The sequence below is a fragment of the Ictidomys tridecemlineatus genome, chromosome 3 (genome assembly GCF_052094955.1).
Source record: "Ictidomys tridecemlineatus isolate mIctTri1 chromosome 3, mIctTri1.hap1, whole genome shotgun sequence".
Taxonomy (NCBI): domain Eukaryota; kingdom Metazoa; phylum Chordata; class Mammalia; order Rodentia; family Sciuridae; genus Ictidomys; species Ictidomys tridecemlineatus.
Genome location: NC_135479.1, coordinates 22,847,382 through 22,868,457, shown reverse-complemented (window position 1 = coordinate 22,868,457; position 21,076 = coordinate 22,847,382). Strand labels below are relative to the sequence as shown.

General features: G+C 35.0%; 1 protein-coding gene across 3 annotated transcripts in view; it reads right to left on the bottom strand.

Annotated features, from left to right (window-relative positions):
* Positions 1-18,640, bottom strand: part of Fbxo47 (F-box protein 47) — a 35,610-nt gene extending 16,970 nt beyond the window's left edge. Inside the window, exons 1-7 of one of the 3 annotated variants that reach the window (XM_021724019.3) lie at positions 18,315-18,636; positions 14,582-14,787; positions 14,007-14,177; positions 9,929-10,005; positions 7,998-8,075; positions 6,047-6,155; positions 366-542 (exon numbers count right to left, since the gene is read on the bottom strand). In XM_021724019.3, the coding sequence (XP_021579694.1) occupies positions 366-542; positions 6,047-6,155; positions 7,998-8,075; positions 9,929-10,005; positions 14,007-14,177; positions 14,582-14,762 (793 nt within the window). In that variant the 5' untranslated portion in view covers positions 14,763-14,787; positions 18,315-18,636. Of the gene's footprint in view, positions 1-365; positions 543-6,046; positions 6,156-7,997; positions 8,076-9,928; positions 10,006-14,006; positions 14,178-14,581; positions 14,788-18,314 lie in introns of all 3 variants that reach the window. The other 2 variants (XM_078042101.1, XM_078042102.1) reach the window with 2 other exon arrangements.
* Between the last annotated feature and the right edge of the window lie 2,436 nt (positions 18,641-21,076).

Here is a 21,076-nt window from a genome sequence, read left to right as displayed (position 1 = left end):
AGTCATATTATGTACCTGAAATTAAATAAGCATCAATTCTGCCACTACTTTGCTTCTTAGTAGTATTATTAGACACTCCAGCAGCAAACATAACCTTGAGTTAAGATAATGTTTAAAACTGGAAAACAGCTATTTCACATAAACCCAGGGACGATAAAAATACATTTGTTAATGTTCTTCAGCAGAACAATTTCTGTCTTGATGCTTAAGCTAAGCACAAATTAATGTAGTATATTCATCTATGAAATCATAAAATAGTTTAATCATTAGGAGTGGTGGAATTGAACAGGTAAAAAAGATTGGCTTCACAAAGCAAAAGCAATTAATCAGTTATATAACATACATTCTGAAAAATCAGTGCTCACCATCCTGAGAAGATGTTGGCCCAAAGATGATATACAGTAATCTTGCCTGATTCACCATTGGCCATGGTTTTAATATTCGTGTCAACCAAAAAGCAGAATCACTTCGATGTGTCCAATGATCAAGGAGGACATTTCTACAGAATAGTCTGATCCTTAATTCTAATTTTCGGGCACTTCCTATAAAGCAAAAGAATTATAAACCATTTTTCTAGAAAGGTGGATTGCATATTGGGTCGTGATCACTGCAACACATTAACCATTGTGGGTCATAGTGACCAGTGATCATAAACTGGGTTTCTTTTTTTTTGATACTGGGGATTGAACTCAGAGACACTCGACCACTATTTTGAATTTAAGAGACAGGGTCCCACTGAGTTGCTTCGTGCCTCACTTTTGCTGAGGTTTTTTTTTGAACTCACAATCCTCCTGCCTCAGTGTTCTAAACTGCTGGGATTACAAACATGCGCCACATAAACTGGGTTTCTAAACAAGAATTACCAATAGATTATCTGGTTGTTTTTTTTTCAGTTGCAGATGGACAAAATATCTTTATTTTATTTGTTTACTTTTATGTTATATGGTGCTGAGGATCAAACCTAGTACATTACACATGCTAGGAAAGCGCTCTGCCATTGAGCTACAACCCCAGCTTGTTATCTGTTAAGATGCCCTAACTTTGTAGTTTGACTTTCTTCTTACCCTTATCTTCTTGATTTATTTTCTCTTTATTTTGTTCTTTTTTTTTTTTGGTCCTGGGGATACCCAGGGGCACTTTACCCTGAGCTATATCCCCAGTGCTTTTATTTTTTGAGACAGGGTCTTAATAAATTGCTGAGGCTGGCCTTGAACTTAAAATCTTCCTGCCTTGGCTCCCAAGTAGTTGGAATAGAGGAGAGTGTGTGCCACTCTCCTCGCCTCATTGTTTCTTTTCCTCTTGTTTATTGAAATATAATTCATATACCATACATTCTGTTATTTAAAGTGTACAGTTTTGGGGCTAGAGATTTGGCTCAGTGGTATAGTGTTTGCCTAATACGTATGAGGTGTTAGGTTCAATCTCCACTGGTACCAAATAAATAAACTGTACAATTGGGGCTGGGGGTATAGTTCAATGGTGGAGCATGTGCTTAGCATGCATGAAGCTCTGGTTCAATCTTGAGCACCCAAAACTAAAATGAAGTGTACAAATTAATGGCTTTTAAAATGGTGTTATTAATTTTAAAAAAACTGTGGTATTTATAAAATTTGCCATTTTATTTATTTATTTATGGTATCAGGGATACTTTACCACTGAGATACATCACCAATTTTTTTTTTTTTGAGACAGTCTTGTTGAATTGTTTATGGCTTCATTAAGTTTTTGAGGCTAGTCTTGAACTTGTGATCATCCTGTTCCATCGTCTCTAGTTGCTGGCATTACAGATGTGTGCCACTGTTCCTGGCTTTTTAAACCTTTTTAATTGTTTTTTAATTATTTATTTATTTTTAGGTATAGATGGACACAACACAATGCCTTTATTTTTATGTGGTGCTGAGGATCGAACTCGGGTCCCGCCAGTGCTAGGTGAGTGCTCTACCCCACAATACCAGCACCTTAAATCATTTTTAAGTGTACAATCCAGGGGCATTAATTCCATTAACAATTTTGTTCAACCATAAACATTGTCTACGTCCAAAACTTTTTCATCATTCCAAATACAAACTCTGCAGCCGTTAAGCAATAACTTCCAGTTCCTCCATTTCCCCAGTTCCTGGTAATCGCTAATCTACTTTTTGTCTCTGTGTATTTGCCTGTTCTAAGTATCTCATGTAAGTAGATTCATATAATATTTATCTCTTTGTTCCTGACCTCTTTTACTTAGTATAATGTTTTCAGTTTATCTATTTTGGATGAAAGCTGAGAATGAAGCTTTGTGAGAAAAAAAAAAAGTTCATCTATGTTGTAGCATACTCACATTTTGTTTATTTGTCTATTGATAGACACTTGGGTTTTGGGGTTGTTTTTACCTTTTGGCTATTATGAAAAATTATGAAATGAACATTAGCATACAAGTATTTGTCTAAGTGCCTGCTCTCAGTTTCATTACATATATATCTAGGAGTGGAATTGCTGGGTCATATAGTAATTTTATGTTTAGTTTTTTGAGGGGCAGCCAAAGTGTTTTCAGAAGTTATACCATTTTACATTTTACATCATTTATATTTTACTTACTTGGAGATAAGACAAGTGTAAATAGAAAGTCTAGGGTTGGAGATGTAGCTCATTGACAGAATATTTGCCTAGCATTCAGGAGGCTCTAGACTAGATCTGAAACACAGCAAAAAGTCTAATAATCTAAGACAATACATAAGTACCTCCTGATGTGTTAAGTCAAATGTAAGTTACAAGTTTAGAGGAGAGAGATTACTATAGGCCTTCAGAGATCACAAAATGCTGGGCGGGAGGCTGTCAGGTGAACTGAATCTTAGAAGGAGTCAGGTGAACAGACTCTATTTTATTTATTGGGAATCCTGGAGATTGAATTCAGGGGTTCTCTACCATTGAGTTACATCCCTAGTCTTTTTTATTTTTTTTTTTACATTGAGACAGGGTCATGCTAAGTGCTCATATGGACTTTAATTTGCAATCTTCCTGCCTTAGCCTCCCAAGTTGGGATTATATGTATGTGCCACTGTGCCCAATTTAAGTACTGATTCTTAAAGGATGAGAAGGAGAGATGGTATTTCAGGAAAATGAGACAGAATGAATAAAAGGTAGTGAGATAGAATTGTGTAAAAGGTATCTGAAACACAGTGAGTAGAGAAAGCAATATGCCTAGGTCAAACTGATATAAAGTGCAGTGGACAATAACTTTGAAAAAGTAGGCTGGGAACAAAATGTGAGGACTAGTATAAATAATATGGATTTTATTTTGAAAACATCAAAGAGCTAATGAGGGGTTTTGACCAGAGAAGAACATGATAAATTAATTTTATTATTGATTCATTGGACTTTTTTTTTTTTAAATAGAGAGGTGTGAGAGAGGGAGAGAGAGAGAGAATTTTAATATTTATTTTTTAGTTTTTGGCAGACACAACATCTTTGTAGTGGTGCTGAGGATCGAACCCAGGCCGCACGCATGCCAGGCGAGTGCGCTACTGCTTGAGCCACATCCCCAGCCCCGATTCATTGGACTTTTAAAAAATATTATTTAAATTGTAAATGTATCTTTACTTTTATTTATTTATTTATATGCAGTGCTGAGTATTGAACCCAGGGCCTCACACATGCCAGGCAAGTGCTTTATCACTGAGCCACAACTCCAGCCCCAATTCATCACTTTTAAATCTGCCTTTTTTTTTTAAAAAAAAAGAGAGAGAGAGAGAGAGAGAATTTTTTAATATTTATTTTTTTTTAGTTTTCGGCGGACACAACATCTTTGTTTGTATGTGGTACTGAGGATCGAACCCGGGCCGCACGCATGCCAGGTGAGTGCGCTACCACTTGAGCCACATCCCCAGCCCCTTAAATCTGCCTTTTTGATTCATAATTTGTTTTACAGTAAAATATTTCAAGCTGCTAGAAAAGCAGAGGTACTATAACACTGTGTACAAATCACCAAGCTTTGCCAAAATTTTCTTTTTTCTATTTGCTTCAGATATTTTAAAATAAATAAAATATTACAGATGTTAGAGATTCAATGCCCTTCCTCTTTTTCCCTAGAAGTAAGTAATTACCCATCTTGAATTTGTTTTTTGCCCTGTTAGGGTTTTCCAGAGAAACAACCAACAAGAGGGACATCATATACATAAACTATGCAAGTATGTGGGGCAGGAGAGGGAGAAATAGAGGGAGAGAGAAAATATGAAGTTGATTTTCTTTAAAGAATTGATTTATGACTATAGAGGTTGGCAAGTTTGAAATCTGCAGGGTAGATTGGCATGCTAAAGACCCAGGGAAGAGTTGCACTAGGGGTCCAAAGGCAGTCTTGTGGTAGGATTCCTTGCATCGGAAGATCTTTTCCTATAAAGGCTTTCAACTAATTGGATGGTGTCCCCCCACCTTATGGAGGGAAATATGCTTTATTTAAAGTTTACTGATTTAAATGTCCAGCTCATCTAAAAATATGTTCACAGAAAATCCTATAATAATGTTTAACCAAATATGTGAGTACGGGCTTGGGTTATGGGCTCAGTGGTAGAGTACTTGCCTAGCATGTGTGAAGCACTGGGTTCGATCCTCAGAACTACTTAAAATAAACAAAATAAAGGTATTATATCTATCTACAACTAAATTTTAAAAATTTTAAAAAATATGTGGGTACCATGATCTAGCTAAGTTGAAAACCAGAATTAATCATCATACCTCCCAACTATGTTTTTCTACATTTTTATGTATGTGTGTATATAAATGATATAATAGTTAAGATATCATTTGGTAATCTTTTTTCTCAAATTATGTTTTAAAATTATGCATATTAATATATATGGCTCTAATTATTCATTTTAAATAATTAATGGCTTTAATCGTGTGAATACAGCACAATTCATTTTTTTCCATCCTCATGATAGGCTTTTAGGTTGTTCAGAGGATTTCATGGTTACAAATAATGCTGCAATAATCATTCTTTTTTTTTTTTTTTTTTTGGTACCAGGGATTGAACCCAGACATTTAACCATGAGCCACATCCCCAGACCCCTCTTTTTTTTGGTAGTTGTAGATGGACAGCATGCCTTTATTTTATTTGTTTATTTTTATGTGATGCTGAGGATTGAACCCAGTGTCTCACATATGCTTGGCAAATGCTCTGCCACTGAGCTACAGCCTCATCCCACCCCAGCTTTTTAATATTTTATTTAGAGACAGGGTCTTGCTGAGTTGCTTAGGGACTCACTAAATTGCTGAGGCTGGCCTTAATCTTGCAATCCTCTTGCCTCAGCCTCCCAAACTTCTGGGATTATAGGCATGCACCATCACACCAAGCTAGAAAAGTTTCAAGAACACTAGAATGAACTACTTTGTACCTACCACACAATTTAAGGAATAAAATGTTAATTCAGTTGATCACCTCTGAGGACTTCTCTTTCCCCAATCACATACTGCTATTTGCATCAATATTTCATGTGATGTTGATCACTTTCTTAGATTTATTTCTCCTTTTACTGTGTATGAGTGTATGTATATAAATATGTATTCATTAGTACTGGGGACTGAACCCAGGAGTGCCCTACCACTGAGCTACATCCTCAGCCCTTCTTTTTTTAAAATTTTAGACAAGGTCTCACTAAGTTTCCCAGGATAATCTTGAATTTGCAATCCTCCTGCCTCAGCCCCCCAAATTGTTGGGATTATAGGTGTGTACCCCAGGCCTGGATCCAAAAGTTAATTAATTAATTAATTAATTAATATATAATGGTACTAGGCATTGAACCCAGGGGTACTTTACCACTGAGCTGTATCTCCAGCCATTTTTATTGTTTTATTTTGAGATAGGGTCTTACTAAGTTTCTTAGGGCCTCATTAAATTGCTGAGGCGAGCCTTAAACTTGCAGTTCTCCTGCCTTAGTCTTCAGTGTCATTGGAATTACAGATGTGCACCACTGTACCTGGCTCCATAATTTATTTTTAAACACTTCTGAACTCTTCTTTTTTTTCCACCTTAATTTCTGTATAACATCATCTGTAAATTGTAGTTCTTTACCTGGTTTGCTACAGACAACAGTCTGCATCTTGCGGGAGAGATTAGTCAACTCACATAAGAAGTTATAGACACGATGGCACTCAAGTTCATCCCAACCTGCTGTTAAGGTCTGAAGAAAATAAAATAAAGGAAACATTGCATGTGTTCAGACGACTAAATCAAAACACAAGTCACTGCCCCTTATGAGCATAAGTGATTTTAACACGATTAAGATGATCTATAATTTTTATTCACTATGGAGCTATTCAAATCAGTGAGAAATTTATATAATCTAAACCAAAATTGCTGTAAAATCCAGTTTCTTTTCGGTTGGAAAGGAAGTATCTTTTCAGAGAACTCTTAAATGGAAAATAATGGCTGAAACCCTAGAACACAGCTTTAGACACTTGACTCAGTTATATTGTCTTGGTCTTAAGATTACGGTAGAACCCTTTGGCTTCCCCTAGCGGTCATTTATGAGAATGCTTACAAATGATAGTGATTTAAATATGACAATTTTGAGCATTTTTTATGATTTTTGGATTTGAACAACCAAAAAAAACTTTTATTTGTATCTCTGAGTATACTAAAAGGCATAGACATATATGAAAAGGAGATTCAAGCTGTATAAAACTATAATTAGATTTCAAAAGGTTAACTAATCACATAAATTCTTCTTAAACTAATTGGATTTCAGTAGTTTAAAAATTAATCTTCAGTCCCTAGCATTAATCATTATCATCATCATCATCATCATCATCATCTCTGGAAGGAAGGAAACTGGTAACAGTGATTACTTTTGATGAAGGGAAATCAATAAACTTGGGACAGACCTTATGGGGGACAAGCTTTTTACTGTATATATTTTATACCTTTTGACAAGCTTTTTACTGTATATACCTTTTGAATTTATGCTACCTATTCCAAAAAAACCAAAAGACCAAAATTTCTGAATAAAAAAGAACACTCTAACTTGGAAGAAGGCTAGTAGGAGGCCCTGGAATCTGGATGTGTATGAGTTGGTGGCTGGCAGGACAGGATACAGCACCAGATTCTCTTGGGTGCAGTGCCTACTTCTTAAGGTTGTTGTTAGTTTTAAATCAAATAATACATGTAAACTGTTTATAACAGTGTCTGGAACATTGTAAGGGCTTAATTAATACTACTTATTATTTTTATCTTTGCTTATAATAAAAGATTAGTAAAAAATGTTCTTGAAATTTTATAATTTTTTTGGGAGGGGTACCAGGGATTGAACTCAGACACACTTAACCACGGAGCCACATCGCCAGCCTTTTAAAAATTTTCAACTGAGACAGGGTCTTGCTAAGTTGCTTAGTGCCTTGCTAAATTGCTGAGGCTGGTTTTGAACTTGTGATCCTCCTGCTTCAGCCTCCCAAGCTGCTGGGATTACATATGTGCACCACCACACCCAGCTCTACAGCTGATTTCTAAAACCACAACTTAAATAACTAGTCCAAGAGTTTAAATTTACTATAAGCATAAACACATGCACATACATACTACCCTATGATATTTCTTTCTTTTTTTTTTTTTTAACAATTGGCTAGACACCTAGAGGACATTGTTATAGAGTAAGTGAATGTTAAACATTTGTCACTACTTAGAAACTTAAGAAGAAAATCTGAGATGGAAACACACTATAAGATTAATACACTCTTGGGCTGGGATTGTGGCTCAGCGGTAGAACACTTGTCTAGCACGTGCAAGGTCCTGGGTTCAATCCTCAGCACCACATAAAAATAAATAAACAAAATTAAGGTATTGTGTCCAACTACTTCTAATAAATATCTATTAAAAAAGATTAATACATTCTCAAATCTTTTCAGTTTTATTTTGCTCTCTTTAAGATTATTGTAAATTCTATTAACCGATGAAAGGACAGATTCCATGCTCTACTTGTTAACAGTTCAAGAAAGCATTCCATTTCTTCTTTCATTAAAAAATGTACCTGTAAAAACATGCCATAACATGGTAATCCTAAACATTGCATAGGAGCTGCACAGCCATTGAATTTTAAACAGGAAACCTGTAAAGAGAACAATTATTAATTCTTTTTTTCATTGGATCTGTACAATGATTTAACATTCAAATATAACAGCAATAAGCAAGTTTTTTTTCAGTACATATTCTGATGAGCACTGTGTTAGTTACAAAGGAAGTATGAAACAGTCTCTTCCCTCAAGGAGCTCACAATTTATTTAGAAGAATAAGATATACACGTGTGAAATTACTATAATTCAGGTTAGACTATGTATAAATGTTTAAATGACTGAATAAATACTACATTGGACAATATGAAAAGAAGGAAAAGATAGTTTAGTAATGATCAAAAAAGCTTATGAAAGACACATGTAAAATAAGCAATGTCTTAAAGCAGGGCTCAGATATAAATAAATGGAAAGTAATGGTAAAAGACAAAATTGTATGGAGGTAGAAGAAACAATGTTTATTTGATAAGAAAGATCTGACCAATTTAATTAGATTCAATTAGAGAAAGAAAGGTTGTATTGGTGGGAGAAGCCTAAATTGAATAGCTACTGAAAGATTTTTTTTTTTTTTTTTTTTGGTGGAGGTACTGAGGATGAACCCAAGAACACCGTACTACAGTTATATTCCCAGTCCTTTTTATTTTTTGTTCTGAGACAGGGTCTCACTAAATTACTGAGGCTGGCCTAGAACTTGCAATCTCCTATCTCATCCTCCAAGTTACTGAGATTACAGGCATGTACCACCATGCCTGACTCACTGAAAGATTTTCAAACAAAAAAGTTATCTTGATGAATACGATGCTTTAGGGAAAAAAAAAAAAAGAACAAACAATCACAACCTTGAATTGGTACACAGAACAGTTTCGGGAGTGATGAAATATATGGCAGAAAGACCATTTGGGATTCTGCTGCAATAATACAGACCAGAACTCAATGTAAATACTTCATGGAAAATAGTCAGAGCATGAGAATAGTTTGCATCTTATTGAGCACATAACTGAACCATCAGAATGTATGTTTGGATTGTATTGTAAAATTCAAAAGTCCTGTATAGAGATTATGCCCAAATGCATTGATGTACATTTCCAAGTTTATTATCATAAGAGGTTTGTCATATTATATATTAAAAATACTTCCCTGTTTTTTGCATATTTTAAAAATAAGATGCAACATCAGAAATTAATTTATTTAAAAAAACTATCACTTTAAAACTTCCTCAGAAATCCTATGTGAGGTAAAAATGCTTCATACTACACTGTTTTATTCTATATATAAATACCCATGATAATGTTTAATTTATAAATTAGGCATAGTAAAAAAAACCAGCAAAAATAACAAATACAACAATTATAATAATGTACCATAATGAAACTGCCAACATCATTACTCCTGCACTTTGGGGGCCATTACTAAGTGAAAAAATTATTTGAATACAAGCATTGTGATACCATAACAGTACATATGATAATCTAGACAACTCTTAAGTGCTTAATGGGTGATAATATATATAGCATGGCTACACTGGACAAAGGCATGATTTACAACCCAAGTGGGATAGATCATACTGACAAGAGTTTTCATCATTCTCCTCAGAATGGTTCATGATGTAAAAGTTATGAATTGTTTACTTCTGGAATTTGCTATCTAATACTCTCAGACTGCAGGTCTGGGATTATGTGTGCACCACATTAACTGAAATTATGGATAAGGGGATGACTATATTATACTTTATTTATACTCTGGTAGACTATTAGATTGTCACTGATCAAATTTTTAGTACTAATTCATGAGTTGTTATTAACTATAGATTTAAAAGGAGTATAAAACATTAGTAATAAAATATTTTTACTAGAAATTAAGACTATGAACTAATTCAGAAGTATGATCTTACTTCTGAGAGTATCTTGTGAATGTACTTTAATCTTTCCTTGGTGGGTAGCAGCAATGTGCATCTTTTAAATAGTAGACCTGAGAAAGTAAAGAGACACAAGAAAAAAATGACAACAATGCAATTAATTTAAGCATATCAATACTATAGTACAATGTTTTCCTGAAAGTCAAGTATAGCATATCACAGTGAACTAGGAAACAAGTTTTACAGGAACACTGGGGAGGAAGGGCACAAAACATTTATACTGATGTCCATCTAGGAGGCCTTGGCAAAACATCCTGCAAAAAGTTGTAAAATTTGTTGGGCGTAGTGGTGCATGCCTGTAATCTCAGCTATTTTTGAGGCTGAGGTAGGAGTATCACAAGTTTGAGGCCAGCCTCAGCAACTTAGCAAGACCCTGTCTCAAAAGGAAACAAACAAAATGGGCTGGGGATGTGACTCAGTGGTAGAGCACCCCTGGGTTCAATCCCAGTACTGAAAAAAAAAGTTGTGAAATTCACAACAAAGATACAATAATAAGAAATAAATATACATTAGGAAAACTTTGTTTTTATTCCATAGAAAACAGATTCCAATCTCTCTTGAAATTAACTTCCCATTCACAAAGGAAAATATTTTAAGAATTGTTAATATAAACATGAAAAGAATGGGAAAAGAGATTTGGTTCTTTTTTCCAAATACAAAAATTTAAAGTCATAAATACTTAAAATTTCAAAGGTTAGAAGTCATTTTTGCTCACAGAAAGTATCCATTTGTATTAAATATCTATCTCTTCTTTCAAAGATATCCTTTTATGGAGTTTACATGTTAGGAATGTGTAAGATTTTGTGATCAGACATTTAAAAAAAGAAAAGGAAAAAAAAAACCTTCAATTTCCCTCAGTAAGATGTGACTTGAACTACAGTGACATGAAGTATATGATTTATTTTGCCTAAGTATTCTTTTTTCCTAAAATGGCAAGATACTGTTAACATTCTTGTGAGGTCAAATGTCCTCAAACTGAAAAATAAGATACATGGTAGAAAAATATATACCTAAATTTCATTACTTTCTTCAATTTTTTTTAACTTTCTTCAAATTTTATCTCCTCTGCATTTACTATTTTCCATAATATAATAATTATATAATTCTGAAGAATCTATAGGAATCTAATTTATTTTTGGAAGTTGCTGTGTTTGGGTAACATATGAGCAGAACTGAGTTTTAAATATACATGCCCTTTTTTCCCCAGTGCCAGGGACTGAACACAGAGCCACGCACTTGCAAAGCAATTTATACCCCCAGCTCCTAGCCTCATTTTTGTATACAAAAAAGACATTTTCAGAGTTTTATTTTGGTTGAGATCTTTTCCTTTCCCCTTTTTAGCATTTGGTCTCATGCAATATCATAGCAGAGAAATTGTAAGTTCTAATTGTATGCTGGTTGCCTTTTCTAATGTAAAACTCCTTTTTTTTTTTTTTTTTTTTTAAACCGGGGCACTTGATCACTGAGCCACATCCCCAGCCCTATTTTTTGTATTTTGTTTAGAGACATAGTCTCACAGAGTTGCTTAGTGCCTCGCTTTTTGCTGAGGCTAGCTTTGAACTCACAATCCTCCTGACTCAGCCTCCTAGGTGGCTGGGATTACATGTGTGCCCACTATGCCCAGGTAAAACTCCTATTTTTATGGGTTGTAATTTACCATAAAACCCATTATTGGATGATTTTTTGTAAACCACAGGTTCTCTGCTATATTGTTTCAAGACCAACTTCTCTAAGTTTTTCCCATTAAACTAGTCATATGTAATGTTTTTTCCACATTGGCAACCTTGCTCTGCTTTGTGTGGAAAAAAAAAAGCAAATTAAAATTTATAATCTTCAGGTCTGGGGTTGTAGCTCAGTAGTAGAGTGCTTGTCTTGCATGTAAGAGGCACTGGGTTTGATCTTCAGCACCACATAAAAATAAATCAATAAAATAAAGGTATTGTGTCTATCTATAACTGAAAATAAATTAATAAAAAAGAAAGGACTATTTAAAAAGTTTATAATTTTCAAAAGTACAGGATTCTGAAAATGTTATTTTAATGTCTGAAAATAAGAACAGATCAGATAGGAAGGAAATGTGAGAAAATGGTGTGTACATCAAACATTTACCTAAAGAATCAATCATAAACTAGGTATCTGCATCAAAATTAAATGGAAGCCTGAAACATTATATGAATGAAACCATTAAAAAAACAACTAGGGGCTGGGGAATGTGGCTCAAGTGGTAGTGCGCTCACCTGGCATGCATGGGGTGCTGGGTTCGATCCTCAGCACCACATAAAAATAAAGATGTTGTGTCCACCGAAAACTAAAATATAAATATTAAAAAATTCTCTCTCTCTCTAGAAAAAAAAAAACCCTATTATGATCAATACAAACTGGGTGCAGTAGCCCATCCTATAATTCCAGTGACTGAGGCTGAGGCAGGAGGATCACCAGTTCAAGGCTAGCCTTAGCAATTTTGCAAGGCCCTAAACAACTTAGCACAGTGATAAAATGCTGGATTAAATTCCCAATACCTACCCCCGCAAAACAATACATATTTGTATTTTTAAGAGCAATGATCCATATAATTTTCTTTTTCTTTTTTGCTGTGCTCAGGATGGAAGCCAGGGTCTTATCCATACTATGTAAGCACTTATTACTGAGCTACATCCCTAGGCCCATATAATTCTCATGCAATTGTCTTAATACTTTGCTCATTTGCTTAAACAACTGAGACTTGATCCGAAAAAACAAATTCTGACTGAAACCAAAGGACAAGCTCTAATTTTTTTTTTTTTTTAAGAGAAAGATTGACATTTATGTTTTAGTTTTCAAGGGACACAACATCTTTGTTTGTATGTGGTGCTGAGGATCGAACCCGGGCCACACACATGCCAGGCAAGCGGGCTACCGCTTGAGCCACATCCCCAGCCCCAGGACAAGCTCTATTATTCAACTAATAATGTTTGAAAAAATATACATATATTTACAATGATAAGAGGCAAAACGTAATTGCCGTTATTCAGTTACAGGATTTACTAAACTGAGTCATAAATACTGAAACCAACAATATTGTATTCATATTGTATACCTTTCATTTGGTCTTATTAAATATACTCATCAAATATACTTTGATGTATTTACATACCTATATAGTCTTCTTTTATTATCTTAAAGTAGGCATCCTTGGACTACTAAAAGGCAACATTTGCTCAACTTATTATTATTATTATGCCTTTATTTAAATCTCAACATCGCCATGCTTTTGTTGATTCTAACGTAGTTTTGTAGTTAAATAGGTATCAGTAGTCAAGTCAGAATTAGGATTTTATTTTAGCACTCTAGGGAGCATGAAATAAATGAATGGGGTAAAATATAAAAATGGTTATATGGACTGGGGTGGTAGCTCAGTGGTAGAGCACTTGCCTAGCATGTGTTAGGCACTGGGTTCGATCCTTAGCACCACATAAAAATAAATAGAAATAAAGGTATTAATAAAGGTATTGTGCCCATCTATAACTAAATTTTTTTTTAAATGATTAGATATCAAGAGAAGAAAGACTATATACAACTTCCTTTGACAAGATCAGTTTCATTATAGAATAATGATTTATTAGTAAATGTGCAGAGTGCTTAAAAAGGAAAAAGAAAACATAGTTCTGATTAAGAGAATAAGCGACCTCTCAAAATGATGTGCTTACATTTATATTTTTAAGGAGTATATTATAATAGAAATGGAAAAGAGGTGTAAGGATCCTCAGGAAGTAAAGCATAGAAAACATATCAAGTTCCTAAACTGGTAAACCATCTACACAATAAGCATAGGTGATATTGTATCCACATGAAATCACAAGGACTGACACTTTACATTAAAGTGCATTTTCTTATCTTTAAACATAAATGTAAGGGACTGTTAAAGGAAAGTCCTTATATTGAAGAGTTAAAAACACCATATTACTAGGTACATTTTAGGAAATATTCCATATCCCACTAGTCTTATAGAAGTATATAATAAAATCATCTTATTGTTTAATTCTTTACTTGTTGCAATTTTCATTTCTTAAATTACCTAGAGATCTGTAGTGTTCCAGTATAGCAGAGTCTTGTTTCCTACCAGGCAGCTCAAGGTTATGAAAGTCCTGTAGTAAAAGTCTTTTGCTTCCTGATGCAGTCGAAATATAATTAATAATGTGCTGGCTGACTGTTTTAGACACCATACTTAGCATGCTGACATCCTTCACTACCAAAAGAAATATATATATATATTTATGTATAAATGGCTTAAATACAATAACATCACTCAGTTCAGTCTATTAACTTATAACTTAACTAAATAATAAAAATAATAAACCTACAAGGAAATATCTTAAAATTGTTTTAAATCCAATTCTCAATGATTATAAACTTGTTGAGATATAACAATCAACCTACTACATTATTAAGTTAGAGGTATGCTTTAAAGAGTTTGAGCACTGAGCTTTCTCATTCTATCCCTAAGGACCTAACACTGATTAAATTTTGAAAACAAACTTAATATGAATGCTATTAACATTTTAGCAGAGCCTGAGATGATAAACTAATTCTTAGGAAAAATTAAAATATTCTAGTGTTTTAGGTAGTCTACTCATAGTAACCAATCCTCACCTGACAAATATCTTAGGATTATTTGGAATATTTCCAATGGCAAGGCTTTAAAATTTCCAAGCGTTGATAAGGGCTGAGAATCTGAATCAAGGGTGTTGGAAAAATAGCTGGATCGACGATTACTACGTCTATATTTCTGATTGGGAATCAAAGTAAAACTGGTATTTATTCTAGATGCCATCTTTTTCTTATCTCATGAATTTATCCTGGTTAGAAAAACAAAGTACAAGAGACAAAGAAGAAAGGAAGTTAAGACAATGAAGAGGTTTTTTTTTTTTTTTTTTTTTTTGTTATTGTTGTTTTCCATTGCTGGGGATGGAATCCAGGTCCTGGTGCATGCTAGGCAAGTGCTGGACCATTGAGCCACATCCTCAGATCTGTTGTTTTTTTAAATGAAAGGTTCCACGTTTTGATAGGCAATAGCTATCTTTTTACATTTACACAAATTTTATTATGCTGTCTAATTTATGGAGTTTTTACCATAGAGTGTATTTAGCATAGTTTGAAAAAAAAAGTAAACCATTTACCTCTTGATCAAATATTCTAGATAAAGAATATTAGTATGAAAAAATGCATGTCTTTAAAAGAAAAGAAAATTGCAAAAGAGAAAAAATGTATAAAAGACTTAATGTCTTTTTCCCCCCCAGTATGGGGAATTTCCAGAAGTATTCTACCTCTGAGCTAGGTCCCATTCTTTTTATTTATTTATAATATTTTTTCTTTATACATGGAAAAAATATCTTTATTTTGTTTATTTATTTTTAAGTGGTGCTGAGGATCTAACCCAGTGCCTCACATGTGCAAGGCATAGCACTTCACCACTGAGCCACAACCATAGCCCTCCTTTTTATTTTTGAGTAGCAACTTGATAAGTTGCTAAGTGAGCCTTGAATTTGAGATCCTCCTGCTATCACCTGAGTAACTGGGATTACAAGTATGAGTTACCTCAATCAGTATGAGTTTTGATATATCTTTTTTTTTTCCTTTTCTTTTTGTGGTGCTAGGGATTGAATCTAGGGCCTTGTGCATGCAAGGCAAGCACTCTATCAACTGAGCTATATCCCCAGTCAATTGATATACATAAGAAAGAATATTATGACAGGAAAAAAAAAAGGGAAAAAGAAAGAAAAAATATTTAAAAATTAATAAAAAAATCATAAGACACCATATACAGCCAGAGGAATGAGAAGTTATGCTCCATTTATATACAATATGTCAAAATGCATTCTACTGTAAAATAAATTAATTAACCAATTTTTAAAAAATAAAATAAATCATAAGATACATTTAATATCTATCAGGGATGGTGGTATAGCTCAGTGGTAAGCACTTGCCTAGCATGTGTGAAGTCCTAGGCTTACTCCCCAGCACCATATAAACAAAAACAAACAAACAAAAATCCCATAACATCCATCAATCTGTACTTTCCTTTTACAATCTTTATATTCTAAAAAATTGAAGCATTAGGGCTGTAGCTCAGTGTAAGAGCACTTGCCTAGCATGTGTGAGGCACTGGGTTCGATCCTCAGTACCACATTAAAAAAAATATTAAAAAAAATAAAGCATTAATGTAGCTTTAAAATTTTGTAGTAACACTTAAGAAATTTGGAAATAAGTACTGACATGTTCTTTTGTTAAAAACAATAAAAACAAACAAAAAAGAGACTCTAAGTTTAGAATTATTTAAATGTACTAGTCAAAAACAAAACAAAAAAGAAAAAAAATAAACAAAATTAATGTACTAGCTCTAACAGATTAAATAGGTGGTAATGCTATTATTAATTATGTGCAGTAAAATATATACATAAACAATGAAATTAATGTTTTGTAAAACTAGTAAAGCTAGGATGAATAGATGAATAATAATAATTCTTCCCTTGGGTCCACTTTTCTTTCTTTCTTAACTTTTTGCCAAGAGCCTTATGCTTGCTAGGCAAGCACTCTACCACTAAACCACATCCCCAGTCCATTGGTTCATATATATAGAGAGAGATAAAACTAGAATTTAGCAATCTAAGACTCATTGTTTCTAAAGTAACAATAAGGTATTTCATCAAAGAGTTACAAACATGTCCGACCAAAATGCACTTTCTACTTTCTGTATAAAGTCGCTAAAATCACATTGTTACTTAACCATCTTAAAAGGTTACATTTCATCTAATATCAATTCAAAACTAGTTATACAGGGGCTGGGGTTGTAGCTCAATGGCAGATTGTCTGCCTAGAATGTGTGAGGCACTGGGTTCAATCCTTAGCACTGCATAAAAATAAAATAAAGGCATGCTGTCTATCTACAACTACACACACACACACCAAAAAAAAAAAAAAAAAAAAAAAAAAAAGAGAGAGAGAAAGAAAGAAAGAAACAAAGAAAGAAAAAGAAACAAAAAACTAGGTATATATTTGAGAACCCAGCATATTTAGTGCTAAGTAAAAAGCATAATCTGAACTCCTTTACAACTATACCATAAGGCTTTGCTTCAGCATTCAGTGAACATTAAATTAGTAGATGTTTTAAAATAGTCATTAAAAACTATACAAGTAACCTGTCAAAACATTGACAAAATATAGGGTTTTTAATATTTTTTAAAGTTGCAGATGAATATGACACTTTTATTTCATTTATTTATTTTTTATATGGTGCTGAAGATCAAACCCACTGTCTCTCACACGTGCTAGGTGAGCGCCCTACAGCTGAGCCACAACCCCAGCCCAAAATACAGGTTTTTAACAATTAAATCCACTTATAAACACTTGGTATTTACATAATTCTGGAATTTTGTACATATATGTATGTCCATATATACACACAAAACATACATATACACATTTATTTATAACCAAAAAGTGGGATAACTATTCACACTACTTTGTACTCTTGCTTTTTTCAATGAATTCTTTTTCCAAGACAATAAATACACTTCTACAGATTTTAATGGCTGCATGTAATTCCACCAAGTGGAAGAGCCCTAACTTATTTAATGCACAAGATTGTTTTGAACTTTTCACAGTAGGCATTTGAAAGCATTTTCGTTGTAATAAAATATAAATCTGACCCAAGATTTGTCCTGTTTGGGCAATTGTATTAAGTGAGACTCGGGTGGTGCTTGTGGGGCTTTTCAAGGACGCACTTACCCCCTGGGTACTTTGGTGTGTCAACCACTAAGGATAAAAAAGGGGCCCCAATTATTTTGAAATTGAAGACTCTTACAATTCCTTATTTTCCTCTCATACCTGGATTTTTTTTATTTTTATTTATTTATTTATTTATTGGGGGGGGATACGCAGGCTTTTTTTGAAATTCCTAAAGCTATCATTCCAAATTTTTTTTCTGGTTTCTTCTCACCCTCCAGAGAAAAGAGATTCACAGACCAAAATGGTGCTTATGGTGCTTAGATGGTATTTCAATGCCCCTGTTCCATCCCAGTAATTTTGACTCTGTGGGAGGGTTTTGAAAGTCTATTGGGGAAACCTCCCCCCCCCCCCGCCCCCGCCATATAATAAACATCAAACAGCAAACCCTGGGGATTTAACATAACCAAACCTGTGAAGAGACCCATCCCGGATGCTCGCATATTAGCCCAAAACATCTCCAAAGAGGCAAACTGGGGTGACCTTAACAGAGAAAGTGGCCAACTCCAATCACATGGTGATGCACCTTTTACCCCCTTCGGTCCATGAAAAGATGAAACTATTTCCACAAGAAAGTACTGGGGAGAAAACCCCTTTTTACCACAGATTTCGACACTTTTCCGGCCAAGGAATCACAGGAAAGTGGGAGTTAGTCGCTTTGTCCCACCATCCTCAAATTTCGTAATGTTTAAAAAGAAAATATCTCCTCAGGGCTTTCCCGCGGGGAAGACCGAGGGACCGACTCCCGTCGGCTCCGGAGCAGCGTTCCCGCCTCCTAGGCGCCCCCGTGGCCTCAAGAACATTTTAGAATCCTCCCAGGAGCCCCAGCGGGAGGGAAGGCCCGCCCCCTCATGAATAGCAAGGAAAGTGGGCTCTGTAGTGCCTGCCCCCTTCCTCATGAATAACTGAGATCCCTCCCAGGAGTCCCCGCGGGAGGGAGGCCCCGCCCCCTCATGAATAGTAAGAAGGACTCCCATGATGCTCTGCCTCATGAATAATTACTGAGGGAAAGGTACCTGGAGCCCCAGCCCAGGCCACTCTTGGGTTCTCCCTGAAGACCGAAGGGCTGGAGCCGTTACCCTCTGGGGGAGGGGAGGGTGCAAACCAAGAGCAAGTCCTGGCCAGCCACCCACCCTTCTCCATTTTTATTTCCCTGCACTTACTTTTGAGCCATTTGTTTATTTATTTTTATTCCCTCCTCTCTCACCCCAAATATGTTACAAGGTCTTTCAACAAAACTTTTGTTGGAAAAACACGTCCAAATTTTATTTTATTTTTTTTTGTCCTTCTGGAACTCAGGACCTCACCCAGGCCAGGCAAGTGTTGTACCATTTAGTCGCATTCCCAGCCTTCTTTATTTTTTATCTTCAGAATTTCGCTAGGTTGACCAGTATGCCTCCGCCTTCCAAGTCGCTGGTATTACAGGCTACCATGCCCAATTAAAACAAACAAACCTGTTTGCCTGTCTACCTAGGATCAAAGGAAGATGAATGTCTCTAAGGCACTCTAGAATGGAGCCCGAGACAGATCTTCCTAGTTTGGCTCTCTTCCCTTGAAGATTAAATTCTCATTCATTTATTTATAGAGTCAGTAACTATTTATTGAAGCTTGCGCTGGGCCAGGCAGTGGAGTAGACCCTAAGGACACAACAGAAAACAAGACACATAAGTTTCCTGCCTTAATGGAGTTTATTAGTCTGATGGGGAAGATAGAATAAACAGACAAATAAGGTATGTACAGATGGTGAGAGTGGTGCTATAGAGAAATAAGGCAACAGAGAATTAACAGATGTGCATAGAGAGGGAGCTCCTTTAGATGGACTGGTTATGAAAATTCCTTTGAGTAGGTGACATTTAATTTGAGAACTAATGCAGAAGGGTCTGAGGTTAGAGGGAACAGTGGGAAAGATTCTTTTACTCTGGGGGACAATTCTACACTATAGCCAACAAATAAAAATAAAATATGTAAACAAAAAAATACATCAACTGTATAAAGGTTGATGTTAAAACTTAGAAATAACTGATACTCTGTTACAAACATTAATCAACTTTGACATTGTATCATCTTATTTTTCCTCTGGTCCTGGGGATTGAACCCAGGTCCTTGTGTACATAAGGTAAGTACTCTACTGAGCTATATTCCCAGCCCAATGTTGTATCTTTTTAAGCCTCCACCCCCCCTTTTTTTCTCCTGTCTCAAATACATTTGCAGATCTTGTTTACAAGGTCTTAGCTGCTAGGCAGTGGGCCAGGAGTGCTTAATGGATACAAAGATTCTGAATGGTAAGAATTTAGAGTTATCCAAAGTACTACGAAAAGGCATTGAAGTTTTAAACAAAGAGTGATATGATCTTATTTTACACCATTAGAAGATAGTTTTAGCATTTATGTGGAAAATGAATGAAGTTTTAGATGAAGTTGGAAGAGTTGAAGGCGATATCTGTTAGGTGTTTTTGCAGGACCTGGAGAGATGGACTCAAGATACACTTTGAGCATATGCTGATAACTTGCTGATGAATTGGATTATGAGGGCAGAGGGAAGAAAAAAGGATATAGGGATGATTTGCAGACTTCTGACTTTAATAAGTGAATAATAGTTGATCCCACTTACTGATACTCACAAGTGGGGAGTTTATCTGGTGGAGAATTAAATGTTGAATTTTATATCCAGTGACTCCGGAGGCTGAAGCAGGAGGATTACATGTTCAGGGCCAGCATTGGCAAGTTAGTGAGAACCTCTCAAAATATATTTTTAAAAAAGTGGGTGTTGGTGGTGCTGGGGATATAGTTTAGTAATAGAGCACCTTTGGTTTCAGTCTCTAGTACCTCCGCATTCACATATACACAAAGAATTTAATTTTGCTGATGGTGAATTTGAGATGATGTTGAGACATGCAAGTGGAGCTGTTAAGGAAGCAATTGAATGCACAAACCCAGAAGTTAGAGGAAAATCTCTGAGCCCGGGACATAATTTAAAAATTTTCTGCATTGAAGGGGTATCAACATTCAGAGATTGGAAAAAGGAGGACAAGTTCTCAATAGAGATTAAAAACCAGTATCTACTGAAGTAAGTGAGAGAAAATCAGGAGATTATGGAATCACAGAACCCTCAAAGAGGGTACTTCAAGAATAGAAAGAGGTTACCTGTGCTAAGTCCTGCAAAGCTTAGTGAAGTGTCTGCTAGATGAGCACCTCAGGGGATACTGGCAAGGACCTGCTGCCTGGGCACATAGAAGCCAATACGAGTTTTTTTGTTTGTTTATTTGTTTGAATTAGTTATACATGACAGTAGAATGCATCAATACTAGGTTTAATATATATATTAATATATTAAATATTAAATATATATATAGTTTTAGTTATA